The 20,378-nt window shown below is 41.1% G+C and overlaps 1 protein-coding gene across 1 annotated transcript; it reads left to right on the top strand.

Moving 5' to 3' along the window:
• Positions 1-1,706: 1,706 nt before the first annotated feature.
• LOC112868099 (myosin regulatory light chain 12B) lies at positions 1,707-20,305 on the top strand. Its single transcript, XM_025931039.2, has 4 exons — positions 1,707-1,845; positions 14,889-15,087; positions 18,065-18,226; positions 19,812-20,305. Exons 2-4 carry the CDS (start codon positions 14,904-14,906, stop codon positions 19,982-19,984), a joined length of 519 nt encoding a protein of 172 aa, XP_025786824.2. The 5' UTR covers positions 1,707-1,845; positions 14,889-14,903; the 3' UTR covers positions 19,985-20,305.
• Positions 20,306-20,378: the final 73 nt, after the last annotated feature.

Here is a 20,378-nt window from a genome sequence, read left to right as displayed (position 1 = left end):
GAGCTAGATACCTAGATAATTGGCTTTTCATTAATAAATATTGTTTTTCTTTTGAATCTAAAGAACAATATACCCTAGAATTATTTTACGAACAGAGCTTTTCAGTACAACTTTCTGTGATGACAGAAATGGTCTCTGCTTTCCAATAAGGACATTAGCCACATACGGCTATTGAGCACTTGAAACATGTCTAATATAACTGAGGAACTGAGTTTTTAATTTCAATTTGAATAGCCACATGTGGTTGGTGACTATTGTATTGGAAAGCAGTTCTATAAACAAATATGGAGATCAAAGTCAAAGTGCAGTCAGAGTCCCTCAGCGATGATCTTAACTAAGCTGGCAAAGATGAGGGCTTATGGGATGGTAGTAGACCATACTTGAAGGGCTCTATGACAAAGACCTAAAGAAGCCAAACTCTTGATTTTGAGTGTTAAAAAATTATACTATTGGACCAAAGAGCAGATTGCAGCCAAGGGAAAGAGTCATTATTTTAGAATCAGGTGTGACATTTCGGAAATTGCTTTTCAAATTCTGAGAAAATGCATTCCCTAATTATCTCGACCTTGGGCAATGTTACTCAGATTAAGACCACAGCATCAGCAACCCCCGGCATCTAGTAAATTTGTATTTACTAGAAATGCAAATTATTGCCTCGCCTTTGACCTATTGAATCTGAGTATCTGGGGTTGGGGCTCAAGAATCTTTTACTAAGCCCTCCAGGTTTTGCTTACACACGCTGCTGTTTAAGAACTGCTATAGAGTGCTGAACACATGGTTCCTAATATCTAGGAATTTCTGATCAAAGATTTCTAGAATATAAAAGACTATTATTCCTCTCCCCAGCATCTGGCACACTTTCAGGCAGTAACAAGTGCTCAATAAAGGTTTGCTATTGGCTTATCCTCCATTACCCAGAAATAGTGGCATTCATCTATATTAGAATGAGGGAAGTGAAGGTTATAGGCACAAACTTGTGTAATGTAGCTTCGTGGTTTCCTGTTTTGACGAAGAGCATTTTATAAATGTGTGTGCGCGTAATTCTCTCATCTGTTGACCCAAGGAAAGCAAAAAACATTTTGAGCAAAACTTTCTTGTGGTTGTAAGGAGAATGAAACAGTTATAGGCTAGCCGTGGTCTGTAGGGCCATAAACCTTATAATTTGAAGGCTAAATGATAGAACTCTGGCTGGAGCTCCGTTGAAAAAGAAAGGGTTTTCCAGCAGGCAGGAGTCCGCCCCGCCGCCGCCCTCTTACCTTCCGCAGTATTACGCGGGACGCACCCTAATTAGTTCTTTTACTTCAAGTTCATATGGAACTACGCGAGCTGTATTTTCATGTGCCAACTGTGGGAGCCCAGGGTGGGAGGCCTTCGGCACCCGGGACCCCCCAAATCCTGGGGAACCGCGCCCCGCCCCACCCCACCCCACCGGGTCAAATTCCAAACCCGGCCCGGCGCCCTGCAGCCCGGGAATGCGGAAGGGCCGCGGGAACCCGCCGCATAAGGCGGGGGAGGAGGGCGGGCCGCGGGGCTACAGCCGCACGCAGGAGGGGAGGCAGCAGCCGATGCAACAGGCCACAGAAGACAACTAAAGCCCAGGCTGTGTTCTTCGGCCGCAGCCTCGCTCCTCGGCCGACACAGCGGGCTTCGCTCGGTCCTGAGCGAGAACCCCTCTTGCATCCCCCCGTCCCGAGTTGGATCTCGCCGCGCCTTCCGGTGCGCTTTCCGGTCCACTTCTCGAGGCAGGAAGTGCCGGGCGCCGCCACTGTAGCACCGCAGCCCAGCGATCGTCGCCGTCGCTCGTCGTCTCGCGCAGGGCAGACCGGGCTCTGGTGTCTGGCGGCGGTGAGTGGCGCTCGCCCCGGCGCGCGACATCCCTCGGGCCTCCCCCCTCGCCCCCTCCCTTCCAGGCTCTTGCCCGCCGCCGGGACCCCGCCCCAATAGACCCGGACGCCGGGGACCGGGGGCTTCGGAACCTGTTGGGCTGGACGAAGAGGGTTGATGAAGAGGCCCTGGCAGCGGCCGGGCCTGGGCCTGAACGTTGAGAGGCCGGGCAGCGCCAGGGCGGATGAAGCCGGGCTAGGGAGACGCCCTGCTGGAAGAGGTGGCTGGGTACCGGGCAGCGCGTAGACCGGCCCTGCGTCACCCGGGTGACTTCACACACCTGGTGCCTCCGACCTCCCCGCGGCCCCGCTGCCAGCACCTGCTCTGTGCCGCACACAGGGCTGGATGCTTTGGTGGGTGCAGGAGTCTAGTGGTGCGTGCTTCTTTGCATTAGGTGAAGTGTCCACGGAAACTGTTAAGAGAACCTGTACTGGAGTGCATGGTTGGTACAGGCTAAAATGGAACGATGCCCATAGGAGTTGTAACTCTCACTGTGTCTTGCATCTTGTAAAGATTCAGGTCATGCGTGTTGATGGAAGAAAAGGACAAATCACAAGTCAAGAAAGATTTCCTGAAGAAAAAAATCGTAACCTCCTTGAAGACCTTAAATTCAGCCCTAGGTGGTAGAACTGAAGTGTTTCTGGCAGGATCTGTGGTAGGAGGTAACAAGAGGAAAATCTCAAAAGGTGGGAATTGTGTTGGGTGAAAAGGAGACAGTGGGGAGACCAGCCTGAATGGAACAAGAACTATAATGAGTAATAGGTGGGTATAAGGGTAGATAGGTAGGTAAGTGAGACGTTTTTATGGATGTCTTGAAAACTTGGCCAGAAATAACAGATTATGTAAGAGGCATTAGGCAGTCATTTTGGATTCATTACTAGGGGAGTAATATGAAGAAAGAGGTGCTTAGAAAATTAGTTTGGCAGCCTTTGTTTAAGATGGATTTGAAATGGTCTTTTTGTAAGAGAAGAATCATAGCATTTTAGAATTCAAAAGAACCTTAAAGACTATCTTGTGAAATAGATGACTTGTCTTATAGATTATCTTTCATTTTATAATTGAGGACATTGAAACCCAGAGAAGCGAGATAATTTGCCCAAGGTCACTTGAAGGACTCACGTGTGCCTCTCATTTTCTTTGTAAGCATTAGGTGGACCCCACTGGGCCTCATAACTAAGTGCACAGCTTTTTGTTTGTTCAGGCACTGTTGAATGAAACAGCTTCTATATTGGATGGCTTGATGTTTGTTTATGCTTTAATGAGACTGAGTTTTGACAGGATAGACTGAAACTTCTGAAGGACAGATCCCCAGGTGAGGGTTGTGGGATTAGGAAAGATAAGAGGACTTAGAGCCCATAAATGGGGCTGATTGTCCCTCTCTTCTAGGATTCAAAGACGCCAAGTACTTAGGGATGGTTTTCATTGCCAGCAGCGTTGGGATCTTCCTTATTCTGCATCTTTGCTGTGTGGTGGCATTGCTTGTTACCCCCAGCTAGCTACCCATGTTTTCATGATAGAGAATTTGAGCTGTCTATATATAGGAGAAACGGGCTAGTGGTACAGCTCTGGAGCTAGACTTCCTGAGTACAGATCCTGAATTTAAACTCTACCATTTTCCAGGTGCTTGGGTGGCTCAATCAGGCATCTGATTCTTGATTTTGACTCACGTCATGATCTCACAGTTCCTTAGTTCGAGCCTTGCTGTCAGGCTCTGCGCTGATAGCTTGGAGCCTGCTTGGGACTCTCTCTCTCTCTCTCTCTCTCTCTCTCTCTCTCTCTCTCTCACTCTCTCACTGCCTCTCCCCCACTTGCACTCTCTCTGTCTCTCTCTCTCTCTCAAAATAAATAAAATTTAAAATAAACTCTACCATTTTCTAGCTGTGTGGCTGCAGGCACAAATTGTTTATTCTCTTTGCCCTAATTCTCTCTTCTGAGAAATGGAGATAATAGCGCTTATATCATAAGTTGTGAGGATTAAATATGTTAATACATGTGAAATGCTTACACCAGTGCCTAGCACATACTTAGCACTCAATTATTGTCTGTTATTAGCATTGTTTCTTCCAGGCGTGGAACAGCAGGTAACTGGTAAGTTTTGTTGAGGATCTCTTGAGGAAGAGTCCAGTGGAGTTTATGCTGAACCATGGGTAAATCATAGAGAAAAGATTTATTTTAGGAGTAAGATCCAGGATCTACTTTATAATGAATATATGTATATGTAATTCTGTTTGTGATAGGAAGGAAGCCTATGTATGTATTTGCTTTACAAATATTTATGGAGCACATGCCAAGTGTAAGGCAGTCTACTATACCACACAATCCAAGGTAAAAAAGGCTAAACGCCATAAAAATGTATAGGTGAATGGCATGGCAAGAAAATATTACTGGGCAGTAATAAAAGAATAAATCACAGATAAATGCAACAAGATAGATGAATCTCAAAAATGTATTGAGTGAAAGAAGTGAGGCATATAGAATATACACTGTATAATTCCATTTATAAGAATTTCAAAGACAGAACAAATTTATGGTTAAATTAATAAATTTCTGGTTTATAGAAATCTGAGCAATGGTTGCCTCTGGGAGAAGTCATTGACTTGGAAGGAACTTTCTGGAGTGATGTTAACATTTATAACTTGATTGGGATGGTGGTTAGATAAATGTTCACATTTACAAAAACTCATTTTTAAGATCTGTGCATTTCACCATACATACATTTCACTGCAATAAAACAAAATGATATGGGTGTTCAGGGGATGGAATATTTACTGCCAACTGGGGTGATCATAAAACCCATAATTACAAAATGACAGCATTATAACATATGTGGTAAATACTAAAATATGTATGCTATGGGGAAAGTTTAGCTGGTACTAAGAGGAAAGCTGTAAAAATTGTGTTTGGCTCTTTAAAAAAATACACATAATAATTTATAGAACTGATTACATATTTGCCTAAATATGTAGCATAAAAACAATGACATGTCATTAAGTATATGAGCTTAATTTTGTGGACTATTCTAGCTTGATTATATACTAAATTCCCCCTTATGATTACTGTTTTCAGACCGTTGCTCATGTATCCAGTCATTTGATCCTCCTAATTAGCACCAACATTAGTCTTGACTACAATAATGACCATGGGAATCCATGAGAAATTTCTAAAGATTTTGTTAGACCTTGGTGAGCATGAGAATTGAATTGGAAATGACTTTAGCTTTTAGCAGAACTGCTCTCTGGTCTTCTGCATTTACTGTCAGGTCTCACCTTCTGCCTCTGCTTACAAATTGGTCTGGCTAAAAGGAGACCCCCTAAGTATCCTGACCCTAAGCGTCTCCACTACCATTCTCCTGTAGCTTGGCTAAAACTTGAACTCTTCATCATCCTTTTGCTCACAAAACCATCTTCTCCTTCCTCCCCAGTTACCTCTTTTTTTTTTTTCTTTTTGTAAAGTAGGCTTCATGCCCAGCAGGGAGCCCAAACAACCTTGAGATCAAGACCTGAACTGAGATCAGGGGTCAGATGCTTAACCCACTGAGTCGCCCAGGTGTTCCCCCAATTACCTCATTTTGGTTTTTTGACCAGTACCTGAGAAAAGCACAATAGTTCAAAGATAGAGCTTTTCAGGAAACTCCAATTAGGAAACAAGAACTAGCAAAACAGCATAGGAATCAGAAGAACAGGATAGTGTTGATGGGAATGTTGAGGAAGTGGTGATTCTATTGAAGTTAAAAGAGGAACCCATAGAAGGGGTGCCTGGCTGGCTCAGTCAGAGCATGCAACTCTTGATCTCAGGGGGTCATGAGCTCAAGCCCCACGTTGGGGATAGCGATTACTTAAAAATAAAGAAACTTCCAGGGTGCCTGGGTGGCTCAGTCAGTTGGGCCTCCAACTTCAGCTTAGGTCATGATCTCACAGTTCATGAGTTCAAGCCCCACATCAGGCTCTGTTGACAGTGAGGAGCCTGAAGCCTGCTTCCAGTTCTGTATCTCCCTCTGTCTGCCCCTCCCGTGCTCATGTTCTGTCTCTGTCTCTCTCTCCCAAAAGTAAATAAACATTAAAAAAAATTTTTTTAAATAAACTTAAAGTAAATAGTATTATGAGTAATTGTGAGCTAACATTTAAAAATCTAGATGGAATGGTTAAATTACTAGAGAAATATTTTTTAAATGCCAAAAGTTAGGAGTGCCTGGTTGGCTTGGTAGAGCATGTGACTCTTGATCTCAGGGTTGTAGGTTCGAGCCCCGTGTTGGGTATAGAGATTCCTTTAAAAAAAAAAAAAAAAGAAAGGAACCCACAGAACTTGGAGAAATTGAATAGAAGGAATTAAAATTTTCTAACCAGGAATAGAAAGTTCCGTATCCAATATAAACTTGACTACGGCCATAATTCTGAAATAAAGGCATTGTCCTATTTTAATATTAAAGAGGTCAAGGAAACACAGTAGCTTTTTTTAGTTTTCTAGTACTATATAACAAATTATCTCAAACTCAGCACCTTAAAAAAGCAATAGTTTCTGAGGATCTGGTATTCCAAGGCAGCTGAGCTAGTGGTTCTGAGTCTCATAAGGTTGCAATCCAGATGTCAGCCAGGTTTGCAGTCATCCGAAGGAAGACCAGTCTCCAAGATGGCTGACTCATATGGCTGGTAAGTTGGTATTGGCAGCTGAAGAAGCAGACACAAGAAAAGCTCTCTGTCCTCCTATTTACCTAAAAGCAGGGCATAAATTTGCATAGGTGTCCTTCCTCCCCTGTCTACCAGGAAGGACAAAGGTTATTCTCAGGAGACAACGTTAGCCTCTTATCAGCAGAGAAAGCCCTGATTAAATCTACCTAACAAGCCTTACCCTGTTTGCTTGCTTTTCCTGGTAACCTTCCGTCACTAGCCTCTTCCCCTCACACACACCTGTCTTCTTTGTCTTCAGTTGAAGATGATATTTAAGCTATTTTCATTTTTAAAAAAAATTTTTTTAGACTGAGTTCTAAGCTACCTTTCTGAGTTGGCTTTTCCCTGGGAATCTCTGCTGTTACACATGTTAGTAAACTGTTTTCTTGTGAATATGTAATTACAGAAGTGGCAGCCAAGAACTCAAAAGGGTGGAAGGAAAATTATTTTACCTCTTTTCACAGGTCAACCCTTTCCACTGTTGGTGGGGACTGCGCAAGGGCATGAGAAATGTGGAGGCCCATCTTGAAGTTTGGCTACCACCGTAGCCAAAGAACAAGTTCAGATGCTCTCAGAGGCCAGGCCATCACATAAACAAATACCAACTGTGACAGGAAGATGTAGGGAGTAGTGGGGATTCCTCACTGAATACTCATTATCTACAGGAACTTACGAATGCCGGTCAATTGATTCTTTATCATACAGTTTTTCAAGACATCTGAAAGTTGTTTTTATTAAAGTAAACTTAAGCTTTTTACAATGTTGGCAAGCTAACTCAGTTACTGAAGAAGGCATTTAAAAAGGTAATCCCTGGGAGAAGTAAGTGAACCTCCCTGTGGATTGCATACAGTTTGGCAGCTGCCAGTTTGTGACTTCAGATCTACTTATTTTATTTTATAGATGAGGAAAGTGAGGCCCAGGAAAGCTAAAATGACCAAAGGTCATGTAACTAACTTGTGAATGACAGAACTAGAATTAGTGTCCAGCTCTCTAGCATCTCCATTAAAACATGACTAAGTTTTAAAAGAACTAAAAGAAACTCGATGCGTAAATAACCAGTGCCTTGTAAATGGTTAACTCATTGGTGCTCAACCCTCCTAAATGGACTCACCTGATGCATTTTTTTAAATTACAAATTCCTGGGCACCACCCATCACCATTCAGTTTCAGTTAGACCAGACTAGGACTTAGGCATCAGTTCTTTTTAAACTTCCAGGGTGATTCTAATGTGCAGCCAATATTGAAACCAGAAGGTTAACTGTTGTGAGAGACAGATTTATTTGTCATATGGCGACAGCCCCTAGCTGACTTAAGGTATAAAGAAGGAACCCTTAAAGGAATGTCAAGGAAGTCCTAGGTAGCTGACAGAATATGCTTCATAAAAGCCAATAAAGTCATATAGGCTGGATAAAGTTCACAAGCAATTTCTGCTTATTAGTAGTGATTATCATGCCCAAGTTTTGATTTACACAACAGTATCGCAGGTGATTTTGCAGACATTTAGATCATTATCTAAATATGTTGACACCACAGCCACATATACCAGTGTTCCTGTATCCCAACCCTTATAAGTTCTGTGAACACTACATACACCTTTAGTTCACTCTATGTGAGAAATTTACAAAAATAATGACATATTTAAAGAGGAAGTGAGAAGTATTTACTGCTGTTGATGGTTCTTCATTAAATTACATGCTGGTTTATATGAGGGGTTTTTTTTGCTTTTTTTTTTTTTTTTGTAATTACAGTTTAAGAGTGGAGTTTGGTTGTTGTTTCCTGCTTAACATTTATAAGTTGAACATTAACTTGACAGTCCTAGATAAAGGTTTCAAGCCTTACCTATGATGTCAAACCAAGACCATAACTGACAGGAAATATTGTCACTTGTTTAAACCTACATTGCAGTTCCCGTTTCACTGTGCAATTCTGTCCTGTACATTGGTTTCTCCAGTATCGTCTGAATTTATTGGAAAACTCAAGGATTTGAATTCAGAGGAAAGTCACTGCTCAGAAATCAGTGTTAGATTGCATTGGTCATACTGAAAGTTTTTTATATTTTGTGGTAAGTTCAAGGGGCACCTGGGTGTCTCAGTCACTTAAGCATCTGACTCTTGATATCTGCCCAGCTGGTGATCTCGCTATGGTGAAATCAGGTTCTGTGTCAGGCTGAGCATGGAGCCTGCTTGGGGTTCTCTCTCTCCCTCTCCCAAATAAATAAATAAACTTTAAAAAAAAATGTGGTAAATTAAAGATATCTAAAAGAATATTTAGTACAAAGTGAAAAATACAAAGTTAGAAATAGCCTTCAATAAATGGGGCTTGGCTCCCAGGTCTGCCACTAGGTGACCTTGGGAAAGTTATTTAATTGCTTTGATCTTCAGTTTCTACATTTGTGAAGCAGGCGTGTTAAGTTTAATGCACATAATGTGCCTACCATATGAGTCACTCAATAAATGGAATGGAGCCATAAGTTGAGTAGACCTTTAATTTTCTCCTTGGTCTTAAAGCATTTGGGGCTGGAAAAGTAGCAAGAACAAAAATATATAAGGTAACAAACTGCGTGGTGCCGTGGACACATACAAGCAGTTTGGTGTTACTGAAGGAAAAGTACAAAGCAGAGAATGGCTAGAGATAAGGCTGGAAAGGTCATTCTAGAGTATGGAAAGGAGGACCTTGTGTACCATGCTTAAGAACTTGTATTCTGTACTGTATGCAGTGGACAGCCAAAGATTTTTAAGGGAAAGATAAGGTCATATTCATATTCATGTGTTAGACACCACTGGCTGGAATTTAAAGGGCAGTTTAGAGGGATGAAGAAGCAAGAAGATAGGTTAGTTGGCCATAGAAATATATATATTTTTAAGTTTATTTATTTGACAGAGGCAGAGACAGCATGAGTTGGGGAGGGGCAGAGAGAGAATCCCAAGAAAGCTCCGCACTACCAGCAGAGCCCGACATGGGGCTAGAACTCACGCAACCAATATCATGACCTGAGCTGAAACCAAGAGTCGGACGCTTAACTGACTAAGCCACCCAGGCACCCCGACATAGAAATATTCTACACAGAGATAATGAAGGCCCAGTTTAGGGTGGTGGGAGAGGAAAGAGGAAGATGAGCAAATCTGAGAAATATTTAAGAGGTAGGGCTTGATTCATCAGGAAGAGGGATGAGTTGGGGATGACTCCTAAGTTTTTGGCTTGGGGAGTAGGTAAATGACAGAAAACTAAGACAATTTAGAAGTGGGAAGATAATGAATTCACTTTTTAACACATTGATTATGAGTGTCTGTGGGATGTCCAAATGAGTGCCTTTCAGTTGGATGTTGGAGTCTGTAGCCAAGGGAAAGGTCAGGCCTGGTGATACAGATTTGGGAGCCATTGAATGTTGTCAGACCAGTGAGAGTTGATGAGATCAAGGAAAGCAGAATGGAAAGAATTTTAATAAGCCATGGACTGCTAGAATATTGGGAAACATGAATACCTAGGTGAGTGGAGAAGATAAGAGCCTAACAAGAAAATGGAAGAGGACCAATCATAGAAATAGAACTGAGAGAAGAGTAAGTTGGTATCACCAAGTCAACCAAGTATTTAACATAAACGAACCTCTCCAGTATAACATTTAGGAGTTTCCCTCCTGAGAGTTATGAGGTTTTGGGGTGGGGTTTGTGAGGTTCGGAGCCAATGGACAAGAAAAAATTCTTGAAGTTTTTGGTGCAAAAAGGTGATTTTATTAAGGCATGGGGACAGGGCCTGTGCATTGTAAGTGTGGGGGGTTATGGGTTTATGGAGTTGGGGTAGAGGGAGTTTCCAAAGAGACTTTCACATACTAAAAACTTACTGGAGGGGCGCCTGGGTGGCTCAGTCGGTTAAGCGGCCGACTTTGGCTCAGGTCATGATCTCGCGCTCCGTGAGTTCAAGCCCCGCGTCGGGCTCTGTGCTGACAGCTCAGAGCCTGGAGCCTGTTTCGGATTCTGTGTCTCCCTATCTCTGACCCTCCCCCGTTCGTGCTCTGTCTCTTTCTGTCTCAAAAATAAATAAACGTTAAAAAAAAAAAAATTAAAAAAAAAAAAAAAAAGACTTACCGGAGGCCTAGCTATTATTGTCAACCTAAGGTTGTTTTTCCCTCTAGCAAAGCATTAACATTAAGTCGCAGGGAGTTCCTGGACTTCAGGCTATGATGGGGTTGCCTTTTTCTGGTAAACTAGTGGGGACTCTTATCAGTTTAACCATTTGAGTGTTTTTTGTTTGTTTATTTTTGGGTTTTTTGTCCTTTCCTTGTTTTGGGTAGCCTGGAGTGTCCAAGGAGTATCATACATGTCCCACCTGTGTGGGGGGCAGGGGGTAGCTGTTGGCCTGCACTTTGCCCTCAGCTTGCCCCATGTTACTTCATCAGGAGTGGAAGGTATACAAGGTTGGGAACCTTGCATTCTCTTTCCATTTTGGACAGTTCATTTCTACTGTTACTGTTCACCAAGGCCAAGAGGGATAAAATGGTGTCAGAGACAGCAGAGGGATCCATTGAGTTAGACTGGATTTGGCAGTTTGAAAGCAGTTGCAGTAGAGGGGAGAAAAGCCAGATTGTGGTGGGTTGAGAGTGAGTGGGAAGTGAGAAAGTAGAGAAAGCCAAGATACTTATCTCAGAAGAAAAGGAGAAAGAGGAATGTATTTTCTTTTGGGGGTAGAGTTCTTTTGAGATTGATTGTTTTGCTACAACTTGGCTTCACTCTTCAGCTGATATTTTATTATCAGCTCATATTTTATGTGCGTATGTGTGTAGTGTCTATAGGTACCTTATATGTGTATAAATGTGTACTATTTAAAATGTGTACTATTTTAACATGAGGTAATGAAAATTTTTTTTAATTTTTTTTAATGTTTATTTTTGAGAGAGAGGCAGAGAGAGAGGGAGACACAGAATCTAAAGCAGGCTCCAGGCTCCGAGCTGTCAGCACAGAGCGTGATGTGGGGCTTGAACCCACGAACCGTGAGATAATGACCCTAGCCAAAGTCGGATAATTAACTGACTGAACCACCCAGGCACCCCAGGAAGAAAAAAAAAAAAAAAAACTTTTAAAAGAAACTGTGGTGTTATATTGAGCCTATTATCTGCTCTGTAACATATTTTGATTAGGGTCATTTAGTGAATTGCTCTTGTCTTTCGCTTTCCTTCCCTGTTTCCTTCACTCTAGGGGTCAGACTTGGTTCACTGTCTAAGGGCTTTTCCAGCCTTGTTGGTTACTTCCCCATTCTCTCTCACAGGCATTTCCCCTAATAAAAAAATTTTGCGTGTTTAATCTCATCTTGGCAGCAGCTTCCTGAACTCCAAATAAGCTTCAGAAATGCTTAAATATTTTGGGTAGCTGTAAGGTTAGCATGACACAACCAATTTTTTTTTTAATAAAAATTTACTCTTTGGGAGTTTTTTCTCAGTGACTATTACAAACATAATTTGTGGATACTGAGAGAACTAATTCTTGCCTTCCTATTTACTGTCTTATGTACATATTATTACTTGAAGAAATAGAATTTTAGGATTTTTAGCATGAAAAAATTTTGATCCAACAGTTTTGGAATGGGAAGAAGAATTAAAGCATAGTCAAGTGCCTTGCTGGTGGACCACATTCTGTCTCTAACCTTCAATATAACTAAGCTGAAATAAGCTAAGTTATAGGACAGAAGAGAAAATTAACATTTATTCAGGACAAGTATGTGGGGTAGGGAAGGAGTTGGAATGTTAGAATGAGAAACTCTAAGGCTGATGTACTTCAACCTGCACCACTAAGCCAAGCTTTAGAATACCCACTGGTGTATTTTTTTGAATTGAAAAAGAAAAGTAAACAATGTAGATTAAAAGTCCAAGACTCGAGCATGCAACTCTTGATCTCAGGGTTGTGAATTCAAGCCCCACATTGAGTGTAGAGATTACAATCTTAAAAACAGTACCAAAAAAATTAAGTCTAAGACTAAAAGTCCTAGATACCCAAGTCCAAAATTGCCTTGGTCAGCCATTGTCCCATCTAGTCATCTGCTTTCACACTATGGAGCTACAGAATTAGAGAACAGTCCCCAAGACCACCCTCATTTCTGACACCGGTTGCAAGTTTGGGTCCCCAAGACAACCCTTAGTTTTGATAACTTTGCTAGGATTCACAGAACTCATTAAAAGCTGTTATACTGTTAGTTATGGTTTATTACAGTAAAAGGGTTCAGATTGAAATCAGCCAAGGGAAGAGATGTATGTTGCATAGTCCAGGAGGGTTCCAAATGCAGAGCCCCCAGTTGTCCTCTTCCTTGGACAGTGTTGACCCCTCCTGGCAATAAGATGTGACAATATGCATGATGTATTGCCAACTAGGAAGGCTTACTTGATCTCTGATATCCATAGTTTTTACTGGGGCTCTATCACATAAATACTGTCAGCTGCTCTGTGGCTGACCTCAGTCTCCAACCCCTTGAGTGGTCAAACTGATAACACATGACCCAAAGCCCCCACAATAAATTACATTATTAGGCTGTCTGATATGACCCAAGACCCTGATATCAGCAGGACATTCCACAGGCTTAGAGATTACCTCCCAGGAGCAGAGGGAAAAGGCCAAGACTCTCTTTGAGCAAAATTGTTTACTACACAGGGCCATTGATTTTATATTTTAACCTAAATAATACCTATCTCATAGGGCAATTGTGAAGATGGAATAAGACATTGGATTGAAAAATGGCTCTGGTGCCTCTGGGTTTTCCAAGATAATATGTAGCTAGTAATGGTGGAGCTGAGGTTTGAACTCAGGACTTTCTAATCCCAAAGCTGATAGTATTTTTGTGTTGCGTTTATCTACATTATTTGAAACTGCAAATAAAAAATGGAATGAAATGTGTTTATTCTATTTGACATTTATGGGGTGCTTGGGTGGCTCAGTCAGCTAAACGTCCGACTTCAGCTCAGGTCATGAACTCGAGCCCCGCATTGGGCTCTGTGCTGAGAGCTCAGAGCCTGGAGCCTGCTTCAGATTCTGTGTCTCTGTCTCTCTCTGCCCCTCCCCCACTCATGCTCTGCCTCTCTCTCTCTGTCAAAAATAAACAAACATTAAAAAAAAAAAAATGACTTTAAATTATTGGTGGCTTTCAATAGAGTGTTGGAGGCTGCCACCAAAGCCATATTACAGAGAATTGAGGAGTGATTGAAAAGATGAGAAAATGAAAATAGTTGAGTATTACACTGGTATTCTAAAAGTTTTGTCAAAGGAAAGGAGAAATGTCAAAGGAAGGGATGCAAGATTGAGTCGTAGGTTTTGGGATGCCTGGCTGGCTCAGTCAGTAGAGCATGTGACTCTTGATCTTAGGGTCCTGAGTTCGAGCCTCACGTTGGGCATAGAGATGACTTTTAAAAAGTAATGAAAAAAGAGTAGCTTTTGATAATTTTTTAAAGATGAGAGCCTTTGAACATGTACCATACAGTGACTATACTAGTCTCTACAAATGTCCTCTCATTTAAGTCTCACTTACACTGAACTAGAGGCTGTGTTTTGCTGTAAAACTGAAGATCGAGTGAGCTTCCCTGGTTTCCACACTGTTTTGAAAAACCAAGACTCAGAGAGTTTATGCAATATTGGTAGTAAAATGGAGTAAAAAGAAGAGTGCCTATTGTATAGGATTGTTATGAGGATTCAATGGGACAGTCCTTGTAAAAAGTAAAATGTCAGCTTTGGAGCATTTCTCTTTAGGAGAGCCCCAAACCCTCTTAACGGTGCTTGGCACATAGTAAGCTACTCAGTAAATGCTGGCTATTGGTATGTATTTTTAAACTAATTTCCACTCAATAAAAATGGGTTTCATGGAATTTGGGGACAACCTATATAATGATTTCTGTTTCTTAAAATTTTCAAAACTGCTTTTTTCCTAGCCATTTAACTGTCACATTGGAAATAAAGCTTAAATGTATATGTATTCTTACCCAATTGAAGTAATAATTCTACAGTAACCTATTTTTACTCACTGATGTGCCTGGGTGGCTCATTTGGTTAAGTATCTGACTCTTGATTTCTGCTCAGGTCATGATTTCATGGTTCGTGGGGTCAAACCCTACATCAGCACAGAGCCTACTTGGGAGTCTCTCTCTCTCTCTCTCTCTCTCTCTCTCTCTCTCTCTCCCTCCCTCCCTCCCCCATGCTCTCTCCCTGCCCCTCCCCACCCACACCCTCCCCCCCCCACCGTCACTCTCCCTCGAAATAAATATTCTTTTTAAAAGATATTTTTACTTGCTAACTTTTAGGTGTTACAGGTTCTTTTTTGTTTTATGTTTTATGCATTCTCCTTTGCTTTGTTTCTTCTTTTTAACTCTAGAATTAAATAGCCACCATGTCGAGCAAAAAGGCAAAGACCAAGACCACCAAGAAGCGTCCCCAGCGCGCAACATCCAACGTGTTTGCCATGTTTGACCAGTCACAGATTCAGGAATTCAAAGAGGCCTTCAACATGATTGATCAGAACAGAGATGGTTTCATTGACAAGGAAGATTTGCATGATATGCTTGCTTCTCTAGGTAGACTTTTATATCCTTAATATGCCCACTTCCCCAAAATAATAACTCAGTGTTTTCTGAATTATTTTTTGCATCATGAGTAAGTATTCCTCGAAGGCTTATTGAGAGATGTCTGGGTGGGAAGTGCCATGTTGGGATTGGCCAGTCATAAGAGGATTTTATTTATAACTTTTTTATAATTGAAGAAAATAAAATGTAAAAATAACAAGATTTAAAGCAAACATAAACTGCCCTCTGGTTGTCTGGGCACCTTACTTGGTTTTATGGGTGTTAATTTATTATTCCTTGTGTGATTTTGTTGTTTGTTGTGATCTTAAAAAGAAAGATGGGAGGGAAGGTCTTCCATGTTCTATCCCAAGTCAGCAGTGATTTTACAGTTGGAAATGGCAAACCTAGGAGTTCTCTATAGACTGGGCAGGGAAGGGAGTGCAGGTCACCAATAGCCTACAGTTAGGCTCTGTCTGCACTCTGGAGTTTTCTTATGCTTGACTGTTAGCCAGAACAGGGGCCACAGGGCAAAAAATGGGGATGTTATTTTTTTCCCTCTTAGTAACACAACATAATTTTGTTCCTCTATTTTTTTTTCTGATATATTATTTTGAAAAAAATACTTTTTAAGATTTTATTTTTAAGTAATCTGTATGCCCAACGTGGGGCTTGAACTCATGATGCCAAGATCAAGAGGTACATGCTCAAAAAAAAAAAAAAAAATGAAGTTGCAATGCTCTTGTGACTGAGCTAGCCAGGAGTCCCTATTTTGAAAATTTTTAAGCCTGCAAAAAGTTGAAAGAACAGTGTAATGAACATGCATACACCCTTTACCTAGATGCACCAATAGTTAACATTTTGCAACATTTTCTTTAGTCAGAGTGAGAGTAGAATCAGGATACTGAACTAAGTTGTTGCCTTGGAGGTAGTTTGGATCCCAGTGCTTTTCACACTCAAAATAGCTAAGTGTATGCTTTTTGGGCGCGCCACTAGTGAAGAAGGCCACAGAAGAAAATTGAAGGACTTAGTTGTATTACAAAGATTGAACACTCAAACCTGTGCCCTCTCATAATAGATGTTCAGTTAATCTTTGTTGGATGAGTGAGGGATGGTAGAGTAAGAGGCTGACTTTAGGGCCTTCCATTTTGGGGAGCCCCATGCCTTTAAAGATACGTATTTATTTATCTTTCAGATCAACAAATTATATTGGGTGCCTTGAATGGGTTCATAGGTGCTTAGCCTAAACCAATTCATTTTTAATCCCCGTGTCTTTCCTGTACCCATGTTCTCTTGACACCTTTGGGTTAGACTTTTTCCCAAAAAATTGGGGCAAGAGAGTTGAATTAAACTTGAAGGTAGAAAAGTAGATCTTTTTAGCTCCTTTCACTGACTCAGTGAATCTTAAAATTAATTTTGGGCTAATTTTTGTATTGGTATGTTGAATAGGTGTAATGAGTGAGACAAGTAATCTATAGTAAGACAGATGCCAACTTGGCATTCATATTTCGCCCAAACTCCCAGGATGAAAACTACGTATGAACCACAGTTCTAGATTTGATTGTTAGCACTTAGTTGGGTATAATATTCTCCTTAGATATGAACATCTAACTTAAGATATTCTTTTCATAGAGAATCAGTACAAACAATGTTGGGAGGGACTTTTAAGAAACCAAGTTTAACCAGTCCATTTTACAGATCAAAAAAATAAACCCTAGACAACTGCCTCCTTTTCTCAAGTAACAAAGCTAGTGGCAGAACTGGGATTCAAACCCACAATTCTAGATGCTTCCTTCTTTCACAGCTACTTTTCCTATACCATGGGGGGCCTCACAAATGCCTGGACAAAGAGGAGCCCTTTGTCATTCCTACCGTGACTGGCCCTTCCCAGGGGACTTTCTCCTAACTTCAAAGGAAGGGTCAGGGGAATCTCCCTCCATGGGGAGAAGCATTCTTAGTTGGAACCGAGATTAAGATTTCCCATTATGAGCAATACTAAACTAGTTCTGCCATATGAGTAAACAGCATTTGCATATATGTCTGGCCACTGAGTAATAGATACTATTGTTAAAAATGAGCTCAGGATTCTAAGCCAACCTAGTAGTTTTAGCTTAAATGACCAACTTATAAATAAAATTTTTGAAAATACTAATTCATGGGCAACTGTGCCACAATTGGAAATATGAATATTTCAAGACGCCTTGGTGGCTCAGTCGGGTAAGCATCTGACTTCAGTTCAGGTCGTGATCTCATAGTTTATGAGTTCAAGCCCCACATCGGGCTCTCTGCTGTCAGCGCTGAGCCCACTTCAGATCCTCTGTCCCCCGTCCTCCCTGCCTCTCTCTCAAAAATAAACATTTAAAAAAAGAAATATGAATTATTTCAAATTTTTAAACAACTGGCATTGAAATGCCCTGATGGACCTTTAACATTATCAACATTCGAGATGTAAAACTGTGGCATTGCCTGGTTCATGGGTTCAGGTGCTTGTTTTTCTTTTTTTGTTTGTTTGTTTGTTTTTAGAAAGGGTGCTAGCATGTAAGCAACAAAGGGGCAGAGGGAGAGGGAGAAAGAGAGAATCCCAAGCAGGTGCCACATCTAGTGCAGAGCCTGATGCAGGGCTCAATCTTACCACTGTAAGATCTTGACCTGAGTTGGAATCAGAAGTCCAGTGCCTAACTGAGCCACCCAGGTGCCCCTCTGGTGCTTGTTTTTGATGAAAAATAGTGAAGGAAAAGTTGCAGAAAGTATCAATGAATGAAAAACATGCAACCTAAGCCCACACTATATTTTTATAATGATGTATCAAAGATTTTTTTACATTGTCAAAAATTTGTCTTTTTAAAATGTCCTTATTGCAAGTTAATTGAAAAAAATAGTTTCATGTGATGATGATGTAACTTAAAAATATGTTGGGAGCGTAACAATAACAAATAATTATGTGTTGAAATGAGTTCTTTGTCCTTTAATGTTAAAATGTAAAATCTTACAGGGAAGAATCCAACCGATGCATACCTTGATGCCATGATGAATGAGGCTCCAGGGCCCATAAATTTCACCATGTTCCTTACAATGTTTGGTGAGAAATTAAACGGCACAGATCCGGAAGATGTCATCAGAAATGCTTTTGCTTGCTTTGATGAAGAAGCAACTGGTGAGTGCTCTTTGTTCATGCCCACCCTCATTCCAGACTATATGAAATACTTCTTAGGAAATGAAAAAACCAAGTAAAATATAACTTTATTTATTTATTTATTTAAGTTTATTGATTTTGAGAGAGAGAAAGAGTGCGGTTGAGACAGGGGCAGAGAGAGAGGGAGAGAGAGCATCCAAGTAGACCCTGCACTGTTAGCACAGAGCCCGACATGGGGCTCAACCCACAAACCACAAAATATGACCTGAGCTGAAGTCGGACACTTAACCGACTGAGCCACCCAGGCGCAACCCCCCCCCCTTTTTTTTTTGAATAAAATATAACTTTAAAAAAAAATGAATCGGGGCGCCTGGGTGGCGCAGTCGGTTAAGCGTCCGACTTCAGCCAGGTCACGATCTCGCGGTCCGGGAGTTCAAGCCCCGCGTCGGGCTCTGGGCTGATGGCTCAGAGCCTGGAGCCTGTTTCCGATTCTGTGTCTCCCTCTCTCTCTGCCCCTGCCCCGTTCATGCTCTGTCTCTCTCTCTGTCCCAAAAATAATAAAAAAAAAAAAAAAAAAAAAAAAAAATGAATCAACTATCATTTATAGTAGGACAGTATGACTGAGAATGGATAGGTCACAGGTATGTGGGTCATAAAGCTCCCGGTTTGAGGTGTTAATCTTTGAATTTGGTTCTGAGCTTCCTGAAAGCCAAATGGAGAATTGTCTGTTGAATAGTATTTCTTAGACAATAAAAACTACTTTTCAAGAGACTGCCGGTCTCTCCAAAAATTATAGGGAACTAACTTGAACAATTAAAATATTTTTTTCTCGGGGCGCCTGGGTGGCGCAGTCGGTTAAGCGTCCGACTTCAGCCAGGTCACGATCTCACGGTCTGTGAGTTCGAGCCCCGCGTCGGGCTCTGGGCTGATGGCTCGGAGCCTGGAGTCTGTTTCCGATTCTGTGTCTCCCTCTCTCTCTGCCCCTCCCCTGTTCATGCTCTGTCTCTCTCTGTCCCAAAAATAAATAAACGTTGAAAAAAAAATTAAAAAAAAAATAAAATAAAATAAAATAAAATAAAATAAAATAAAATATTTTTTTCTCTCTCATTTTAAATCGTAAAGCCTAGCTATTCACATTTTCTTACTCCTCTCCTTTTCCCCTTTCCTTTCCATTAACCGTCTCCTCAGCCACCCACACACTTCCTCAGATGTACCTTGTAACCTCCTTCCTGCTTTCGTCTCCAGACTTGTCATAACCGCACTACCCCTCTGGCACATTTGGTCTTGGCCGGTACTGTCCATTTTTCTGGGCAACTGCCTTTTTGTTTTCCTTTACATCTCTGAAATACAGAGGGTTTTTGTTTTCCTCCTCTAGAGAAAAACACTTGCTTCAAATTAATTGTGTAAGCATTATAACCTATAAACTGAGCCTTTAAAATGAAAGAACTCTCAAAGATGATATAGTTACATATTGCCTTAGTTCGCTAGTTTCTTTTGTTCACATAAACGTGGATATTCTGAAATATTTTGTAACACTGACCTAGCTTAGAAATGAACCATTCAGTGCCAGGAAGTGTTCGTGACCCCCGTTTCTACTGCCTTCCAGGCACCATCCAGGAAGACTACCTGAGAGAGCTGCTGACAACGATGGGAGACCGGTTTACGGATGAGGAGGTGGACGAGCTATACAGAGAAGCGCCTATCGACAAAAAGGGGAATTTCAATTACATCGAGTTCACGCGCATCCTTAAACATGGAGCAAAAGACAAAGATGATTGAAAGAACTTCAGCTAAAACCTTCCAATTGCTTTGTCTTCCTCTGTTTTATCTCCCAGACACTGTCCCCCACCCGCATAGACCTGTTGCATGCAACTTAGTTTCACGGCTTTGCCTCTTTTTTTGATGTATTTATTCTAGACCTTTCTGCCATTTAGCACTTGTATAATCAGACTGCAAATGGGGTTGAGGTTGTAAATTGTTCTGAAAAAGAGATTGCGAATAAAAATCAACAAATGTGAAAGCCCAGGAAAATATATCCGGTATTTCTGGTTTTGCTGGATTTTTACATTTTTATATAATAAAACACTATTTTGAAATAAAGATTATGGTGACTCAAATGGAATATAATGGAAAGTAGTTGGGGCAGTCTTTTTTTTTTTTTTTTTTTTTTTTT

This window comes from Puma concolor, chromosome D3 (assembly GCF_028749965.1).
Source record: "Puma concolor isolate L17-30 chromosome D3, mPumCon1.1.hap2, whole genome shotgun sequence".
NCBI lineage: Eukaryota > Metazoa > Chordata > Mammalia > Carnivora > Felidae > Puma > Puma concolor.
This window is presented reverse-complemented; position numbering and strand designations above follow the sequence as displayed.

Bases quoted from the DNA above. Each gene is read 5' to 3' on its own strand.
- LOC112868099 (XM_025931039.2), top strand. From the start codon at position 14,904: ATGTCGAGCAAAAAGGCAAAGACCAAGACCACCAAGAAGCGTCCCCAG. The intron at 15,088-18,064 runs GTAGACTTTTAT...AAAATCTTACAG, and splicing joins TGATATGCTTGCTTCTCTAG to GGAAGAATCCAACCGATGCA. The intron at 18,227-19,811 runs GTGAGTGCTCTT...ACTGCCTTCCAG, and splicing joins CTTTGATGAAGAAGCAACTG to GCACCATCCAGGAAGACTAC.